General features: G+C 27.3%; 1 protein-coding gene across 1 annotated transcript in view; it reads right to left on the reverse strand.

Annotated features, from left to right (window-relative positions):
* NetB (Netrin-B) overlaps positions 1 to 18,960 on the reverse strand; it is a 517,230-nt gene that overhangs the window by 12,868 nt on the left and 485,402 nt on the right. The window contains 1 exon segment of the mRNA XM_075299521.1: positions 13,898 to 14,086. Within this exon segment, the coding sequence (XP_075155636.1) occupies positions 13,898 to 14,086 (189 nt within the window).

Genomic DNA, 18,960 nt, shown 5'->3' on the forward strand with positions numbered 1-18,960 from the left:
TACAATTTTCTCCTTGGAATGGAACAATAACAAAAATACAACCCAATTTATTTATTTTAATTTTCCACAATAGCACCTCGTTTTAGCATCGCTTTATCTTTATCGTATGACGCCTTCAATGTGACTATATCAAGATTTATTCACAAATTACAAGTGTTCTTTTGGGGTTATATTTTTTGTTATCAGAGATTGAAATTTAATTGAAAACAAAGCACACTTACAGATGGCATAGAAAGATAAAAGAAACAAAAGTGATGTTGTGTTAAAGTTACACTCAGAAAACAAAAACTGTAGGAAATCCACCAGCAAAGGAAATTAGGAATTAAAATTTAAGTAATTTTCGAAAAATTTAAGAAAATTTTACAAGTAAAAGTAAGAGTTAGAATTTACATACGAAGTTGAAAATTGACTTTTTTGGCAAAATTTATAAATTTTTGGAAATTCTGAAATATTTGGTAGGAAATTCAAATTTAGTAAAATTTTATACTTTATACTCGTAGGTAAATCTAATCTACTAAATCATAATAATTTTCATGAAATAAAATATGGTAACTTGGATTTATTGCCGCGTATTGCATGTACACGCTGAAAAATTTAGTCAGGTATACTACAGTTTTTTTTTTTTAATTTTTTGTTTTTAATTTTGGGACAATTTAAATAAAAACATAACAATTTCCATGAACCAAAAAAAGTTAAATTGACTTTAGTTGCTACTTTTTTTTGTAGTGTACACGCAGAAATTTTTGCTCAGCCTTCTTACAGGTTTGTTTTTTAATTTTTGGAAATTTTTTAAGTTATTCATAAAATCTTATGTCATTAAAAATTACATAAAGAAAAATCTTTATCTACACAGAAAAAATTTCACGAAAATTTTTCCAATTAAAATCTTAATTGAGTTTGAAAAAATATTAAATTAAAAATTTAATTGAATCAACAAATTTTTTAATTGAAACAAAAATCAATCACAACAATTAATAGTATCAATTAATTTTTTAATTGGATCAATTAATTTTTTAATTGACTGTCAATTATTTTTTAATTTCTGTGATTGAAGACATTTCAATTAAAAAATTAATTGCATCAATTAATTTCGTGATTGAATCAGAAAATATTTTTTTGTGTGTAGTAAGACTAGAGGCATTTTTAATTTTTGTAAAATTTGTAAATTATTAAAGAAATTAAAAAAAAATATAATAATTACTATGAAATAACATAAAGCTCAATTGACCTTAGTGGCGCTATTTTTGAGTGAACACGGAGAAAAATTTGGACTGAAATATAGTTTTTATAGATTTTTAAATTATTCATAGAACTTGATGCCACTAAAAATTAGACGAAGAAAAGTGTGCTTAGCCCTACTATAATTTTTTTTTTAAATTTTTGAAAAAAAAAAAATATTCATTAAATTGGCTTTAGTGCCCCCTATTTTGAGTGTACAAAGAGAAAATGTCCTTATCCCTACTACTTTTTTTTTATTTTTGGAAAATGTTTAAATTATTCATAAAATGTTATGTCAATAAAAATTACACTGAGAAAATTATGTATAGCGCTTCTATAGTTTTTTTTTTAATTTTGAAATTTTTACATTATTAGGGGAATTTTAATAAAAATTTTAAAACTATATAAAATTCTACTTCATTACATTATACACAAACATTTTTTTTTGAGCAGTCCTTTACTTTTTTATAGTTTTTGTTTTATTTGTGGAAAATTTGTAAATTATTAAAAAAACATAATAATTTCCAAGATTTAAAATAAAGTCAAATTGATTTTATGTGTCCCCCAGTTAGAGTGGACACGGAGAAAAATGTGCTTATAGAAATAAAATTTTGACCTAATTTCCTATATATTTTTTTTTTTTGCAAAATTTTCTATGGAAACAATATTTTGACAAAATTTTCTATAGAAATAAAATTTTAGTAAAATTTTCTATAGAAATAAAATCTTGGCAAAATTTCCTATAGAAATAATATTTTGACAAAACTTTTATAGAAATAAAATATAGACAAAACTTTTATAGAAATAAAATTTAGACAAAATCTTCTATATAAATAAAATTTAGACAAAACTTTCTATATAAATAAAATTTTGGTAAATTTTTCTCTAGAAATAAAATTTTGACCAAAATTCTATAGAAATAAAATTTTGCAGAAAAAAAATATAGAAATAACATTTTGCGAAAAAAATTTATGGACATGCAATTTTAATAAAATTTTTTAAATTAATAAAATTTTGACACAATTTTATATATTAACAAAATTTTCTATAAAAATAAAATGTTGGCAAAATTTTCTATACAAATAAAATATTGCGAAAAAAAATTTATAGACATACAATTTTAACAACATTTTCTATAAAAGGTTGGGATAGGTTAGATGGCAGCCCGATGTATCAGGCTCACTTAGACTATTCAGTCTATTGTGATACCACATTGGAGAACTTCACTCTGTCCGCTTCCATGTTAAGCTCAATGACAAGGGACCTCCTTTTTATAGCCGAGTCCGAACGGCGTTCCACATTGCAGTGAAACCACTTAGAGAAGCTTTGAAACACTCAGAAATATCACCAGCAGGTCGAAGCAGGACACCAGTGTTAGGTCGAAGCAGGACACCAGTGTTAGGTCGAAGCAGGAATCGAACCACGACCTTGTGTATGCAAGGCGGGCATGCTAACCATTGCACCACGGTGGCACCCTAACCCTATAAAAATAAAATTTAGGCAAAATTTTCTATAGAAATAAAATTTTGGCAAAATTTTCTATAAAAATAAAATTGTGGAAAAACTTTATATAGAAGTAGGGAGCATGCCCGCCTTGCATACGCAAGGTCGTAGGTTCGATTCCTGCTTCGACCGAACACCAAAAAGTTTTTCAGCGGTGGATTATCCCACCTCAGTAATGCTGGTGACATTTTGAGGGTTTCAAAGCTTCTCTAAGTGGTTTAACTGCAACGTGGAACGCCGTTCGGACTCGGCTATAAAAAGGAGGTCCCTTGTCATTGAGTTTAACATGAAATCGGGCAGCACTCAGTGATAAGAGAGAAGTTCACCAATGTGGTACCACAATAGACTGAATAGTCTAAGTGACCCTGATACATCGGGCTGCCACTATACCTAACCGAACCTAACCATCACTGAGTGCTGTCCGATTCCATGTTAAGCTCAATGACAAGGGATCTTCTTTTTGAATGAAACCACTTAGAGAAGCTTTGGAACACTCAGAAATGTCACCAGCATTACTGAGGTGGAATAATCCACCGCTGAAAGCTTTTTGGTGTTAGGTCGAAGCAGGAATCGAACCCACGACCTTGTGTATGCAAGGCGGGCATGGTAACCATTGCACCACGGTGGCTCCCTACCCCTATAAAAATAAAATTTTGCCAAAATTTTCTATAGAAATAAAGTTATAACAAAATTTCCTGTAGAAATAAAATTTTGACAAAATTGACTATAGAAAAAAAAATTTAGGCATAGTTTTCAATAGATATATAATTTAGGCATAATTTTCAATAGAAATAAAATTTTGGCAAAATTTTCAATAGAAATAAAATTTTGATAAAATTTTCTATAGAAATAAAATTTTGGCAAAATTTTCTATAGAAATAAAATTTTAGTAAAATTTTCTATAGAAATAAAATTTTGAAAAACGTTTCTATAGAAATAATATTTTGACAAAACTTTTATAGAAATAAAATTTAGGCAAAATTTTCTATATAAATAAAATTTTGGTAAAATTTTCTCTAGAAATAAAATTTTGACAAAAATTCTATAGAAATAAAATTTTGCAGAAAAAAATATAGAAATAAAATTTTGCGAAAAAAAATTATAGACATACAATTTTAATAGAATTTTCTATATTAATAAAATTTTGACAAATTTTTATATATTTACAAAATTTTGGCAAAATTTTCTATACAAATAAAATATTGCAAAAAAAAATTTTTAGACATACAATTTTACAACATTTTCTATAAAAGGTTGGGATAGGTTAAATGGCAGTCCGATGTATCAGGCTCACTTAGACTATTCAGTCTATTGCGATACCACATTGGTGAACTTCTCTCTTATCACTGATTGCTGCCCGAGTCCATGTTAAGCTCAATGACAAGGGACCTCCTTTTGGAATGCAAGCACTTAGAGAAACTTTGAAACACTCAGAAATGTCACCAGCATCATTTATTATTTTTTTATATTTTATTTTAAGTGTATCAAATCGAAGTCCTATAATTACTTAAAGAACCATTGTAAATTCCATCAACTTTTCATTAAAGATAAGTTGTGGAATACTCCACCAACAAACGAAAAAAAAACTTGAAACCTAACGATTGGCCATTCCGCAAAATAATCGATAGGTTAGACAGAAAATGCTGGCAAACCAACCAAAAACTACCCACAAAAAAATACACATTTACCTCGAAATGTAATTTAAATTCAATTAAAAAGTAATTTTATGTTTAATTTAAATATTACCCACTCCGCCAACCAACCGAAAAATTTATCCAAACACTACAAAAATTTCATCGTTGTATTTAATTGAACTCTGACGATGCTTAAAGAGAATATGTCGTGGGAGATGAAATGAATGGACTGAGTCTCTAATGGGGAAAATCAGAGACCACCATTTGTAAGCTTCGACAAAAAAAAAAACATATTTTGGGTGATGAAATTTAATAGGAATGAAGAACCGCCAAAAACAAATTTGTAAAACCGCAATGCTACTCCTCCTTCGCATCAGCTACTTCAACGTATACATTGGGTGTCGTTTCAATTTATATTCTTTACCACTGACTGTTACAGCCGCAAGGCATACGAATGCTGCAGAATTATTTTATTCAACATGAAAATGTATTTCATGGGGCCAGTAAATACTATTGGAAGGAAGCTGTGAAATGATTTAAAGTTGATTGGAAAAACAATATTCCATTTGGATGGGAAATTTTAATTTAAGCTACATTTGATATTCAAATAATTTATGCAAAAATTTGTTAATTTATTTTTTAGTGAGATAAACTGTTTAAAGAGTTTATAAATATTTCAAAACTTAAAAAATATATATATATATAGTAGGACTAAGTACATTTTTCTCCGTGTATACTCAAAATAGTGTGCTTTAAAGCCAATTAACCTTATTTTAGTTCAAAGAACTTTTGTTTTTATTTTATTTCCCCAATAAATTAGAAATTGTCCAAAAATAAAAAACAAACTATTTTGTCAAAAAATTTTGCCAAAATTTTTTTTCTTTAGGAAATTTTGTAAAAAAAAAAATTATAGAAAAATTTGCAAAGAAGATTTTATCAAAATTTTATTTCTGTAGAAAATTTTAAAAATTTTACTTCTATAGAAAATTTTGCCAAAATTTTATTTCTGTAGAGAATTATGTCAACATTTTAGTTCTATTATAAATTTTGCCAAAATTTCTTTTATTGAAAATATTGACAAAATTTTATTTTTATTGAAAATATTGACAAAAGTTTATTTCTATAGAAAATTTTGCCAAAATTTCATTTCTATAAAAAAATTTGCCAAAATTTTATTTCTATAAAAAATTTTGACAAAATTTTATTTCTGTAGACAATTTTGCCAAAATTTTAGTTTTATAGAAAATTTTGCCAAAATTTTACTTCTATAAAAAGTTTTTCCAAAATTTTATTTCTATAGAAAATTTTGCCAAAATTTTATTTCTATAAAAAATTTTGCCAAAATTTTATTTCTACAAAAAATTTTGCCAAAATTTTATTTCTATAAAAAGTTTTGCCAAAATTTTATTTTTGTAGAAAATTTTGCCAAAATTTTACTTCTATAGAAAGTTTTTCCAAAATTTTATTTCTATAAAAAATTTTATTTCTATAATTTTTTTTTCGCAAAATTTTATTTCTATGGAAAATTTTGCAAAATTTTTATTTCTATAGAAAATTTTACCAAAATTTTATTTCTGTAGACAATTTTGCCAAAATGTTATTTCTATGGAGAATTTTGCCTAAATTTTATTTCTATAGAAAATTTTACCAAAATTTTATTTCTATAGGAAATTTTGTTAAAACTTTAATTCTATAGAAAATTTTGCCAAGATTTTATTTTTATAGGGGTAGGGAGCCACCGTGTTGCAATGGTTAGCATGCCCGCCTTGCATACACAAGGTCGTGGGTTCGATTCCTTCTTCGACCTAGCACCAAAAAGTTTTCAGCGGTGGATTATTCCACCTCAGTATTGCTGGTGACATTTCTGAGTGTTTCTTTAAGTGCTTGCATTCAAAAAGGAGGTCCCTTGTCATTGAGCTTAACATGGAATCGGGCAGCCAACAGTGATAAGAGAGAAGTTCACCAATGTGGTATCACAATAGACTGAATAGTCTAAGTGAGTCTGATACATCGGGCTGCCATCTAACCTATCCCAACCTTTTATAGAAAATGTTGTTAAAATTGTATGTCTATAAATTTTTTTTTTGCAAAATTTTATTTGTATAGAAAATTTTGGCAAAATTTAAATTAAACATAAAATTACTTTTTAATTGAATTTAAATTACATTTGAAGGTAATGTGTTTTTTTGCGGGTAGTTATTGGTTGGTTTGCCAGCATTGTCTGTCTAACCTATCGATTATTTTGCGGAATGGCCAATCGTTAGGTTTCAAGTTTTTTTTTTCATTTGTTGGTGGAGTATTCCACAACTTATCTTTAATGTTCGCCCTGCATACAAAGGATCCTGGACTTAATCCTAGTTCCAGGCGAATACCAACAAGTTGTTCAGAAATGGTTTATCCCCTCTCAGTAATGCTGGTGACATTTCAGAATGCCTCTGTAAGTGGTTTCACCGTAATTTGAAATGCCGCTAGAACTCGTTTATAAAAATATGGACCTTTCCTCTTGAGCTAAAAATAGAATGGGGTAGCACTCATTGATAAAAGAGAAGAACCACTGTGATATCACAATGTGATTCATTGTGATTTTTTAGGTGTGTTCGATTTGGCTACCTTTAGTCCGAAATATTGTATTCAAACGGCCGACAAAACCATCAAACGCTGCTCGAAACATAGTCTTTGCCATCAGTGGTGCCAGTAAAATTCTTTCATTTGATATAAAAATTTGTTCCTCGAAATAATTGAGTCATTTAAAACCAAAATATACGTGACTATATCCCGCAACATGGGCTAATGGCATGGCCGATGATATCGATGTCATGCATCTGACAAAAGCTGTTCAGGAATTCATTAGTGTTTCAAAAATACATAGAAACCCGTCAACACTATACAGGAATTAAATCCTAAGCCCAACTATCAAACCAGGGTTTAAAGGATTTCCCTCAAAAAAAAAAAAACATTGATTTGATTCATTTTTTTCCCCTAACCATTGAACAGAGCAAATATCCCGAAAATAGAAAAAAATCTCTAGTTGCTATAAAATATTTCCGGGAACAAAGCTTCCATCCACTAGATCACAAATATTTAATGAGCCATTGAGGAATGTAATCCCCTCTCCCCAAAAAAAAAAAAAACAACTTCAAATAGATTTTTTTTTTCATGGAGACATTGTTTACTATCAAGCCTCTGGTCATCTAAAGTATTGAGAACAAAAAATAAACATTCATCCGAATGAAAGGAGGAGGTAGCTCCTCCAAATATTCATCCGACCGAAAGGAGGAGACAGCTTTTCCAAACATTCAATAAAAAAGTGAAGGCATTCCGAATGAATTCATTCCATGCAAAATGAAGTGTAGACAGAAGGGACCGGGAGATAGTGTGTGATGTGATGAATGGAACAGTGATGTCCATCCATATTAACAACAACCACGAATTGATGATGGACACAATGACCATTCGTCACTATGTCTGTCGGACAGCTATATTGTTATTCGGATCTTTTGTTAGAAGTTTTGAAGCATGTGTGAGTGCTATATATGGATGGGTATTAATGGAGAAAGAATCTTTGGTTGGTATCAGCATTCTTTTGTTTATTTCCATCGTCTATATGGACCGATACTATTTTTGGTATTTCAATATTTGCTGGTCCATAAAAAACAAAACAAAATAAACGATAGCGTAGGAAAAAATCGATTAGAGTGGAAACTTATGTGAGGAATAGTGGCTGAAATGTATATGAGGAAAACTGAAAGGAAAAATTTGCCAAAAATATACATATAAAACAGAGTGGATGATATATATTGCAACCAACTTGAGGTATGGGGCTATATATAATTATGAACCAATTTTGACCAATTTTTGCATGGTTGTTAAAGACCATGTACTAACATCACGTACTAAATTTCAATCAGATCGGATGAATTTTGCTTCTCCAAAAGGCACCGGAGGTCAAATCTGGGGATCGATTTATATGGGCCCTATATATAATTATGGAGCGATATGGACCAATTCCTGCATGGTTGTTAGAGACCGTGTACTAACATTATGTACCAAATTTCAACCGAATCGGATGAATTTTGCTCTTCCACGAGGCTCCGGAGTTCAAATCTGGGGCTCGGTTTATATGGGGACTATATATAATTATGAACCGATATGGACCAATTTTTGCATGGTTGGTAGAGACTATATACTAACACCATATACGAAATTTCAGCCGGATCGGATGAAATTTGCTTCTCTTAGAGGCTCCGCAATCCAAATCTGGGGATCGGTTTATATGGGGGCTATATATAATTATGGACCGATGTGGACCAATTTTTGCACAGTTGGCAGAGACCATATATTAAAACCATGTACCAAATTTCAGCCGGATCGGATGAAATTTGCTAGAAATAAAATTTTGCCAAAATTTTTTTATAGAAATAAAATTTTGACAAAATTTCCTATAGGACTTAAATTTTGACAAAATTTTCTATTCAAATAAAATTTTGATAAAAATTTCTATAGAAATAAAATTTTGACATAATTTTCTATAGAGATACCATTTGACAAAATTTTCTATAGAAATAAAATTTTGACAAAATTTTATATAGAAATAAAATTTTGACAAAATTATTTATAGACATAAAATTGTGACAAAATTTTCAAACGAAATAAAATTTTGACAAAATTTTCTAAAGAAATAAAATTTTGAGAAAATTGTCTACAGAAAAAAAATTTTGACAACATTTTCTATAGAATAAACTTTTGACAAAATTTTCTATAGAAATCAATTTTTGACAAAATTGTTTTATTCTAATAATTTTGACAAAATGTTCTATAGAAATAAAATTTTGAAAAACTTTTCTATAGAGATAAAATATTGGCAGAATTTTCTATAGAAATACAATTTTCATAAAATGTTCTATAGAAATACAATTTTGACAAACTTTTAAAAAGAAATAAAATTTTGGTAAAATTTTCTATAGAATTCTATAGACAAAATTTTCTATACAAATAAAATTTTGGCAAAATTTGCTATAGAAATAAAATCTTGACAAAATTTTCTATAGAAATAAAATTTAACAAAATTTTTCTTTGAAAATAAAATTTTGACAAAATTTTTTACAGAAATAAAATTTTGAGAAAATTTTCTATAAAAAAAATTTTGACAAAATTTTCGATAAAATAAACTTTTAACAAAATTTTCTATAGAAAGAAAGTTTTGACAACACTTTCTATAGAAAGAAAGTTTTGACAAAATTTTCTATAGAAATACACTTTTAGCAAAATTTTCTATAGAAGTAAAATTTTGACAAAATTTTCTATAGAAATAAAATTTTGACAAAATTTTTCTTTGGAAATAAAATGTTGACAAAATTTTTCTTTGGAAATAAAATGTTGACAAAAATTTTCTACTGAAATTAAATTTTTAGAGAATTTTCTAAAAAAAAAATTTTTGAAAACATTTTCTATAGAATAAACTTTTGACAAAATTTTCTATAGAAATCAATTTTTGACAAAATTGTCATTAGAAATAAAATTTTGACAAAATGTTCTATAGAAATAAATTTTTGAAAAACTTTTCTATAGAGATAAAATATTGGCAGAATTTTCTATAGAAATACAATTTTCAAAAGAAATAAAATTTTGGTAAAATTTTCTATAGAAATAAAATTTTGACAAAATTTTCTATACAAATAAAATTTTGGCAAAATTTTCTATAGAAATAAAATCTTGACCAAATTTTCTATAGAAATAAAATTTTAACAAAATTTTTCTTTGAAAATAAAATTTTGACAAAATTTTTTACAGAAATAAAATTTTGAGAAAATTTTCTATAAAAAAATTTTGACAAAATTTTCGATAAAATAAATTTTTAACAAAATTTTCTATAGAAAGAAAGTTTTGACAAAATTTTCTATAGAAATACACTTTTAGCAAAATTTTCTATTGAAGTAAAATTTTGACAAAATTTTCTATAGAAATAAAATTTTGACAAAATTTTTCTTTGGAAATAAAATGTTGACAAAATTTTTCTTTGGAAATAAAATGTTGACAAAATTTTCTACTGAAATTAAATTTTTAGAGAATTTTCTAAAAAAAAAAAAATTTGACAAATTTTTCTATAAAAAACTAAACTTTTGATAAACTTTTCTATAGAACTCAATTTTTGACAAAATTGTCATTAGAAATAAAATTTTGACAAAATGTTCTATAGAAATAAAATTTTGAAAAACTTTTCTATAGAGATAAAATATTGGCAAAATTTTCTATAGAAATACAATTTTCAAAAGAAATAAAATTTTGGTAAAATTTTCTATAGAAATAAAATTTTGACAAAATTTTCTATACAAATAAAATTTTGGCAAAATTTTCTATAGAAATAAAATCTTGACAAAATTTTCTATAGAAATAAAATGTTAACAAAATTTTTTACAGAAATAAAATTTTGAGAAAATTTTCTATAAAAAAAATTTTGACAAAATTTTCGATAAAATAAACTTTTAACAAAATTTTCTATAGAAAGAAAGTTTTGACAACACTTTCTATAGAAGTAGAAGTAAAATTTTGACAAAATTTTCTATAGAAATAAAATTTTAACAAAATTTTTCATTGAAAATAAAATGTTGACAAAATTTTTTACAGAAATAAAATTTTGAGAAAATTTTCTATAAAAAATTTTTTGACAAAATTTTCGATCAAATAAACTTTTAACAAAATTTTCTATAGAAAGAAAGTTTTGACAAAATTTTCTATAGAAAGAAAGTTTTGGCAAAATTTTCTATAGAAATAAAATTTTCCATAAAAATAAAATTTTGACAAAATTTTCTATAGAACTAAAATTTTGAAAACATTTTCTACAGAAATAAAATTTTGACAAAATTTTTCTTTGGAAATAAAATGTTGACAAAATTTTCTACAGAAATTAAATTTTTAGAGAATTTTCTAAAAAAATTTTTTTTGACAAAATTTTCTATAAAATAAACTTTTGACAAACTTTTCTATAGAAATCAATTTTTGACAAAATTGTCATTAGAAATAAAATTTTGACAAATTTCCATAGAACTAAAATTTTGACAAAATTTTCTATAGAAGTAAAATTTTCTCCACGTTTTGGTAGATATTTCTGCCAACCGTGGCAATGGTACGAGAAACAAAAGATTTATTCATATAATTGGATGAAATTTGCTTCTCTCTTCATGAATAGTAAATCGAGTAAGAAGTAAATCTTGATTTTATTCGTGAGTGTGATTTTGCCGAAATTTTATTCACGCATATTCACAAACTGATTTTATTTCTCATGCACGCTCACGCACAACATATTTCTTTCAGTCTCATTCACGCACATTCACGAGAGTTGCTTCAGATTTTGTTCACGACTCACGTGATTCTCGCGTGCCATGACAATTTCGTGTCACGCGCATACCTCTAGTAGGAAATTTGCACGTGAGCTGAACATATCGCAAAGACGAATGCAACACATTTTTGAAAAATTACTTTGGACTACAGTCATTGAAATTTGTAAAAAATAGACTGGTAGGAGCCAAGGAAAGTGGGCAGTGGCGTTAAAACAAATGCCGTGTATAATCGGAAAAATGACCAAAGAGAATATTGGAGCCCTAGGTAGAGAAATATTTCGGTCGCAGACCATGAACATTCCAATGGGGCTCAAAACCTTGGCACTCAGAACTCGTTAACCAAGAGTGCCTTAAAACGGAGTTTTCTCGCTTCATTTATTCTAAAATTTGATGTGCATAGATAACATAGATGATCGGACGGACAGACGAAAACTTGGAAAACGGCCATTTGCATATAGGTGAGTGAGAGTTTTAAATGCCAGTTAACGAAAACTAGTTGATGATATTTTCGTTGTCAATATATTGCCTAGGTTACCGACAAATCCGTTGTATAGTGATATAAAAATAAATTTCGTAATATTAACGAAATTTTTTTATTAATCTTGAGCCAAAGAAACAATTTCATAAATACAATAAATTGTTCTATTATTCTAATGATGTTTCTGTTAAGCACCGAAAATTTTAATATTTATGAATACTTTCATTGTTTTAATGGAAAATGGTCTTTATGCCAATGAAAAAATTTCGTTGGCTCAATTTTAATGAAATTTTAATGAATTCTCTGTGTACGGTTTTTAAGTTGGTTAGCTAACGTGTTTTAATGGAGTTCCATGATATTTGGATTAAATTTAATTAAATATAATTTAATTTAATTCAAATTAATTTTATTTACAATTTCATTTAATTTTTATTTTATTTTTGAGCCAAATAAACAATTTCATAAATACAATATATATTTTTATTATTCTAATGATGTTTCTATTAAGCACCGAAAATTTTAATATTTATGAATACTTTCATTGTTTTAATGGGAAATGGTCGTTATGCCAATGAAAAAAAATTCGTTGGCTCAATTTTAATGAAATTTTAATGAATTCTCTGTGTACGGTTTTTAAGTTGGTTGGCTAACGTGTTTTAATGGAGTTTCATGATATTTGGATTAAATTTAATTTAATTCAAATTAAGTTTATTTACATTTTCATTTAATTCAGCAGATTTAATTTTTATTTTTTTTTTTATATTTGGACTTATTATTGCCTATATTTTTTGCACATGTTCCATTCCACCTAGCAAATTGAATGCAATATTTTTTAAATCCACGTTAATGTCACAAAGTTTTTATACAGCTATCTCCCCCTCCCTCTTTAATATCTCAATAAAATCTACCTCCAATCGCTTGCCCCAATCTATCGAGAACATGGACAAAACTCCAATGAAATTAATGCCTTCTTCTGTATCTTTGTATTTTGAAAATTCGATTTACCATGACGAAAGTCATGTCTAACAGATTATTTAGTGGATACAAAATAGAAAAACTTTTTGATAACAAATGCTGATGTACATGAGATTCTATCGTAGGACATGACATTCTCTGTGTAACGCCTAAGCGAGGGATAACTTTGAAATATAGAAGTATGCCATGAGTTGAAGTATATATATCAGGCGAAATTCGGAATATGGAATAGGCAAAGAAGAAATACAAAAAAAATATTTTTTTCATATATAGAGACTTTAAAAGCCCTAAGGAAATCAAAAAACCAGAAAGATTCAAAGTATTAAAAATGTTTGGTTTATTAACCATTTTTTTAATATATATTTAATTAAGGTGAATGGACCATAATTTGGCCATAGATTTTATCCTTCTCGCCTAACCTAGAATTCTCCTAAATTTTAGTATATAAAAACTTTTTTCAATTATGATCATTTCTATACTTTAAAAGTCATTTGAAATAGAATGTTTTTTTTATTTTTGGAAATTAAAATTAACGAATTTTTTGAATTAAGAAAATAGCTAGCCATTACGGTGACACTCAAATCGAATTTATAAAACATGTCTATTTAGCTCGACGTGCTACTGGTAAGCCCCACAGAAGCCCTTTTTCACATATATTGAAATTTTTTTTGATCGGACTTTAAAAGTGACTCCCATTGAATTGAGTTTTATAAATACGAATCAATAAATCTATAAATCGTTCATTAACTTACGTTTGCAAACTTTACGATGATTAAGCGGTTTGGTATTATCCCTGTAATAACCTTCACGACAATAATGACAATATCGGCCGGTAGTATCATGTTGACAATTATAACAAACTCCGCCTGACACACGACCGGATAGTTTATAAAGTTCCAAGTTGAAACGGCAGCGACGGGCATGACCATTACATTGGCACACTGTAAAGAAAATTGAAAAAGAGAGAAAAATATTGTAATTAATTAAAAGCAATTTTAATAAAATACGAATATGGCAATAATTAAATTCATTGTTATTCCAAACTAACTAAACAACATTTTCTTTAGAAATAAAATTTTGACAAACTTTTCTATGAAAATAAAATTTTGTCAAAATTTTCTGTAGAAATAAAATTATGGCAAAATTTTCTATAGAAATGAAATTTTAACAAAATGTTCTATAGAAATAAAATGTTGACAAAATTTTCTATATAAAGGGTGATACGGTCAAAATTTGGTCAATATAAACTTGACGTATTTCTTTCAATTTTGAATTTAAAAAACCTGAACACCCCTCATTTTGAAGGTGTGTGTGCGTAGAATGTTGCTCCTATTTTGATTTTGGAATTCACTCTTCAATTGTCAAAATGCCGTCCAAGCAAGAAGAGCAGCGTATCAAAGTTTTGCTCGCGCATCGCGAAAATCCGAGCTACTCGCACGCAAAGCTGGCAAAATCGCTAAAAGTTGCCAAATCAACTATTACAAATGTAATTAAAGTGTTCGGGAAACGTTTGTCGACAGCCAGGAAGTCTGGATCGGGGGGAAGTCGAAAACCGAAAGCCGCTGAGACGACAAAGAGAGTTGCCGGTAGTTTTAAGCGAAACCCTAACCTCTCTCTCCGAGATGCCGCAAATAAGCTGGGTGTATCGTCTACAACCGTGCATCGAGCCAAAAAACGAGCCGGACTATCGACTTACAAGAAGGTAGTGACTCCAAATCGCGATGATAAACAAAATACGACGGCCAAAGCGCGATCCCGGAGGCTGTACACGGCGATGCTGACGAAGTTTGACTGTGTGGTAATGGACGACGAAACCTACGTCAAAGCCGACTACAAGCAGCTTCCGGGACAGGAGTTTTATATGGCAAAAGGAAGGAGAAAGGTAGCAGATATTTGCAAGCACATAAAACTGTCAAAGTTCACAAAGAAATATCTGGTTTGGCAAGCCATCTGTACCTGTGGCTTGAAAAGCAGCATTTTCATAGCTTCCGGGACTGTCAACCAAGAAATTTACGTGAAAGAGTGTTTGAATAAACGTCTGCTGCCTTTCCTGAAGAAACACGGTTGTTCCGTACTGTTTTGGCCGGATTTGGCATCTTGCCATTACGGTAAAAAGGCCATGGAGTGGTACGCCGCCAACAACGTGCAGGTGGTTCCCAAGGACAAGAACCCTCCCAAGACGCCAGAGCTCCGCCCAATTGAGAAATACTGGGCTATTGTCAAGCGGAACCTAAAGAAGACCAAAAAACTGCTAAGGACGAGCAGCAGTTCAAGGCAAACTGGCTTTTTGCGGCGTAGAAGGTGGACAAGGTGGCTGTACAAAATCTGATGGCAGGTGTCAAGCGTGAGGCCCGGCAATTCGGATTTGGAAAAGCGAAAGCTTAACTGAATATTTTTCCTGAATTTTTATACTAATTGAACTTGAAAAAGAAATTTAATTTGATTTTTGAAATAAACGATTTCACCGATTTACACGTGTTTTCCCTTGACCAAATTTTGACCGTATCACCCTTTAAATACAATTTCAACAAAATTTTCTATAGAAATAAAATTTTGAAAAAAATTCAATATAAATGCAATTTCGGCAAAATTTTCTATAGAAATAAAATTTTGAAAAAAAATCTTTAAAAATAAAATTTTGACAAAATTTTCTATAGAAATCAAATTTTGCCTAAATTTTCTATAAAAATAAAATTATAGAAATACAATTTTGACAAAATTTTCTATAGAAATAAAATTTTGCTAAAATTTTCTATAGAAATAAAATTTTGACAAAATTTTCTATAGAAAAAAAAATTTTGGCAAAATTTTTCTAAAGAAATAAAATTTTGACACAATTTTCTATAGAAATAACATTTTTACAAAATTTTTCTATAGAAATAAAATTTTGGCAAATTTTTCTATAGAAATAAAATGTTCTATAGAAATAAAAGTTTGACAAAATTTTCTATAGAAATAAAATCTTGACAAAAATTTCTATAGAAATAAGATTTTGACAAACTTTTCTATGGAAATAACATTTTGTCAGAATTTTCTATCGAAATAAACTTTTGACAGAATTTTCTATCGAAATAAAATGTTGACAAAATTTTCTATAAAAATACATTTTTTTACAAAATTCTCTATGGAAATGAAAATTTGACATAACTTTCTATAGAAATAAAAATTTGACAAAATTTTCTATAGAAACAGAAATTTGGCAAAATTTGCTATAGAAATAAAATTTTGCCAAAATTTTTTATAGAAAGAAATTTTTGCCGAAATTTTCTCTAGAAATAAAATATTGACAAATTTTTCTATAAAAATAAAATTTTGACAGAATTTTCTATCGAAATAAAATTTTGACAATATATTCTATATAAATAAAATTTTGACAATCGAAATAAAATTTTGACAAAATTTTCTATAAAAATAAATTTTTTTTACAAATTTTTTACAGAAATAAAATTTTGACGAAATCTTATATAGAAATAAACTGTTGACATAACTTTCTATAGAAATAAAAATTTGAGAAAATTTTCTATAGAAATAAAATTTTCACAAATTTTTCTATATAAATAAAAGTTTGAGAAAATTTTTTATAGAAATAATATTTTGCTAAATTTTTCTATAGAAATAAAATTTTGATAAAAAAATAAACTTTTGACAGAATTCTCTATAGAAATAAAATTTTGCAAAAATTTTCTATCGAAATAAAATTTTGACAAAATTTTCTATATAGAAACAAAATTTTGACAAAATTTTTCTATAGAAATAAAATTTTGGCAAAATTTTCTATAGAAATAAAAATTAAATATTTTTCCAAATTTTCTATAGAAATAAAATTTTGCCAAAATTTTCTATAGAAATAAAAATTAAATATTTTTCCAAATTTTCTATAGAAATAAAATTTAGACAAAATTTTCTATAGAAATAAAATTTTGACAAAAATTTTCTATATAAATAAAATTTTGACAAAATTTTCTATATAAATAAAAGTTTGAGAAAATTTTCTATAGAAATAAAGAAATAAAATTTGGTAAGATTCTCTATAGAAATAAACTTTTGATAGAATTCTCTATAGAAAAAAAATTTTGACAATATATTCTATAGAAATAAAATTTTGCTATAATTTTCTGTAGAAATAAAATTTTGACAAAATTCTCTATAGAAATAAACTTTTGACAGAATTCTCTATAGAAGTAAAATTTTGACAATATATTCTGTAGAAATAAAATTTTGCCAAATTTTGTTATAAAAATAAAATTTTTACAGAATATAGAAATAAATAAAATTTTGACAAAATTTTCTATAGAAATAAAATGTTGACCAAATTTTTCTATAGAAATAAAATGTTGACAAAATTTTCTATAGAAATAAAATTTTGACAAAATTTTCTATAGAAACAAAATTTTGACAAACTTTTCTAGAGAAATAAAATTTTGACAAACTTTTCTAGAGAAACAAAAATTTTACAAAATTTTCTACATAAATAAAATATTAACAAAATTTTCTATAGAATAAACTTTTGACAAAATTTTCTATAGAAAAAAAAATTGACAAAATTTTCTATACAAATAAAAATTTGACAAAATTTTCTATAGAAAAAAAAATTGACACAATTTTCTATAGAAATTAAATTTTATGATTTTTTATCTCATAATCTCGGCTATAGGTCTATAAATTAAACATGAAATTGTTGATTTCTTGTTTTTTTATTTTCCGATATTTCGGTTGACTTCGTCAGAACCGTTTTCAAGGCTACAAATTACAAAATTGTACAAAAATTAATTACAAAATTCACAAAATAAAATGAAACTATCTATTGTACTTTACATTTTCTCCGCTGTCTTGTTACTTCGCTGTCTGTTTTTCTACTGGTGATTACTTTCTCTTGTGTTTTTGTATCGTATGCCGATATATTCTCGCGCAGTTCTCAATATCTTACTTATAATTTATTCTCTCGTTAATTGGATGATGTGTAACATCTCCAGAGTAAATCTTCGTCTGTAGTTGTTTTCCTTGCTTAGGATTTCTACGTCGTTTATGTTAGGTTTGTGACCAGTCAAAGTGCGGTGGTCCGCAAGTGCTGTTTTTTGTTCCATTGGCTTGTCTGTTGTTGACAAAATTTTCTATAGAAAAAAATTGTTTGACAAAATTTTCTATAGAAATAAAATTTTGACAAAATTTTCTATAGAAAAAAAATTGACAAAATTTTCTATAGAAATAAAATTTTGACAACATTTTCTATCGAAATAAAATTTTGCTACTAGCGAAAATATTTAAAACTAGTCAAAAATGAATTCCAGTTTAAAATAAGGATTTTTTTCGGGCGAAGGTTCTAGTAATCTTTGGCATTACTATCACCATCAGCCAAAAATGTATCACACTACACATTAATGCTTATTGAACCACTTATACAGCTTTGTGATAAAGCCCTTATAAATCGCTTATTACTAATCCTAAATTAATTTTATCATGTCCACCAGCAATCGCTAAGTTCTTAGCTCTCTAACCGCATGCTTGACTAATGATCCTTTATGGTATTACGCTGACCATCTTTAATTACCTTTCTCTTACACTCAGTGTAATATTTTATCGGCCATTTTTAATCTTCTTAAAACTTAGTCAACCCATTTTGCACGATTTGTACATGTATCACAGTGTTGATTTATTGTAGCAAGTCAAGACTATAAGAAACTAATCAGTTAATTGAATAGTGAATTTAATCTTCTTCCAAAAGCATATTGAAAACAGTTTCAGTCATTTAATTTAAAAAAAAGAGTCCTTTAAAGAGTCCTTTTGTCACCCATCCTTTTTGGTCTTTTTCACATAA

Source organism: Haematobia irritans, chromosome 3 (assembly GCF_050003625.1).
Source record: "Haematobia irritans isolate KBUSLIRL chromosome 3, ASM5000362v1, whole genome shotgun sequence".
NCBI classification, from domain to species: domain Eukaryota; kingdom Metazoa; phylum Arthropoda; class Insecta; order Diptera; family Muscidae; genus Haematobia; species Haematobia irritans.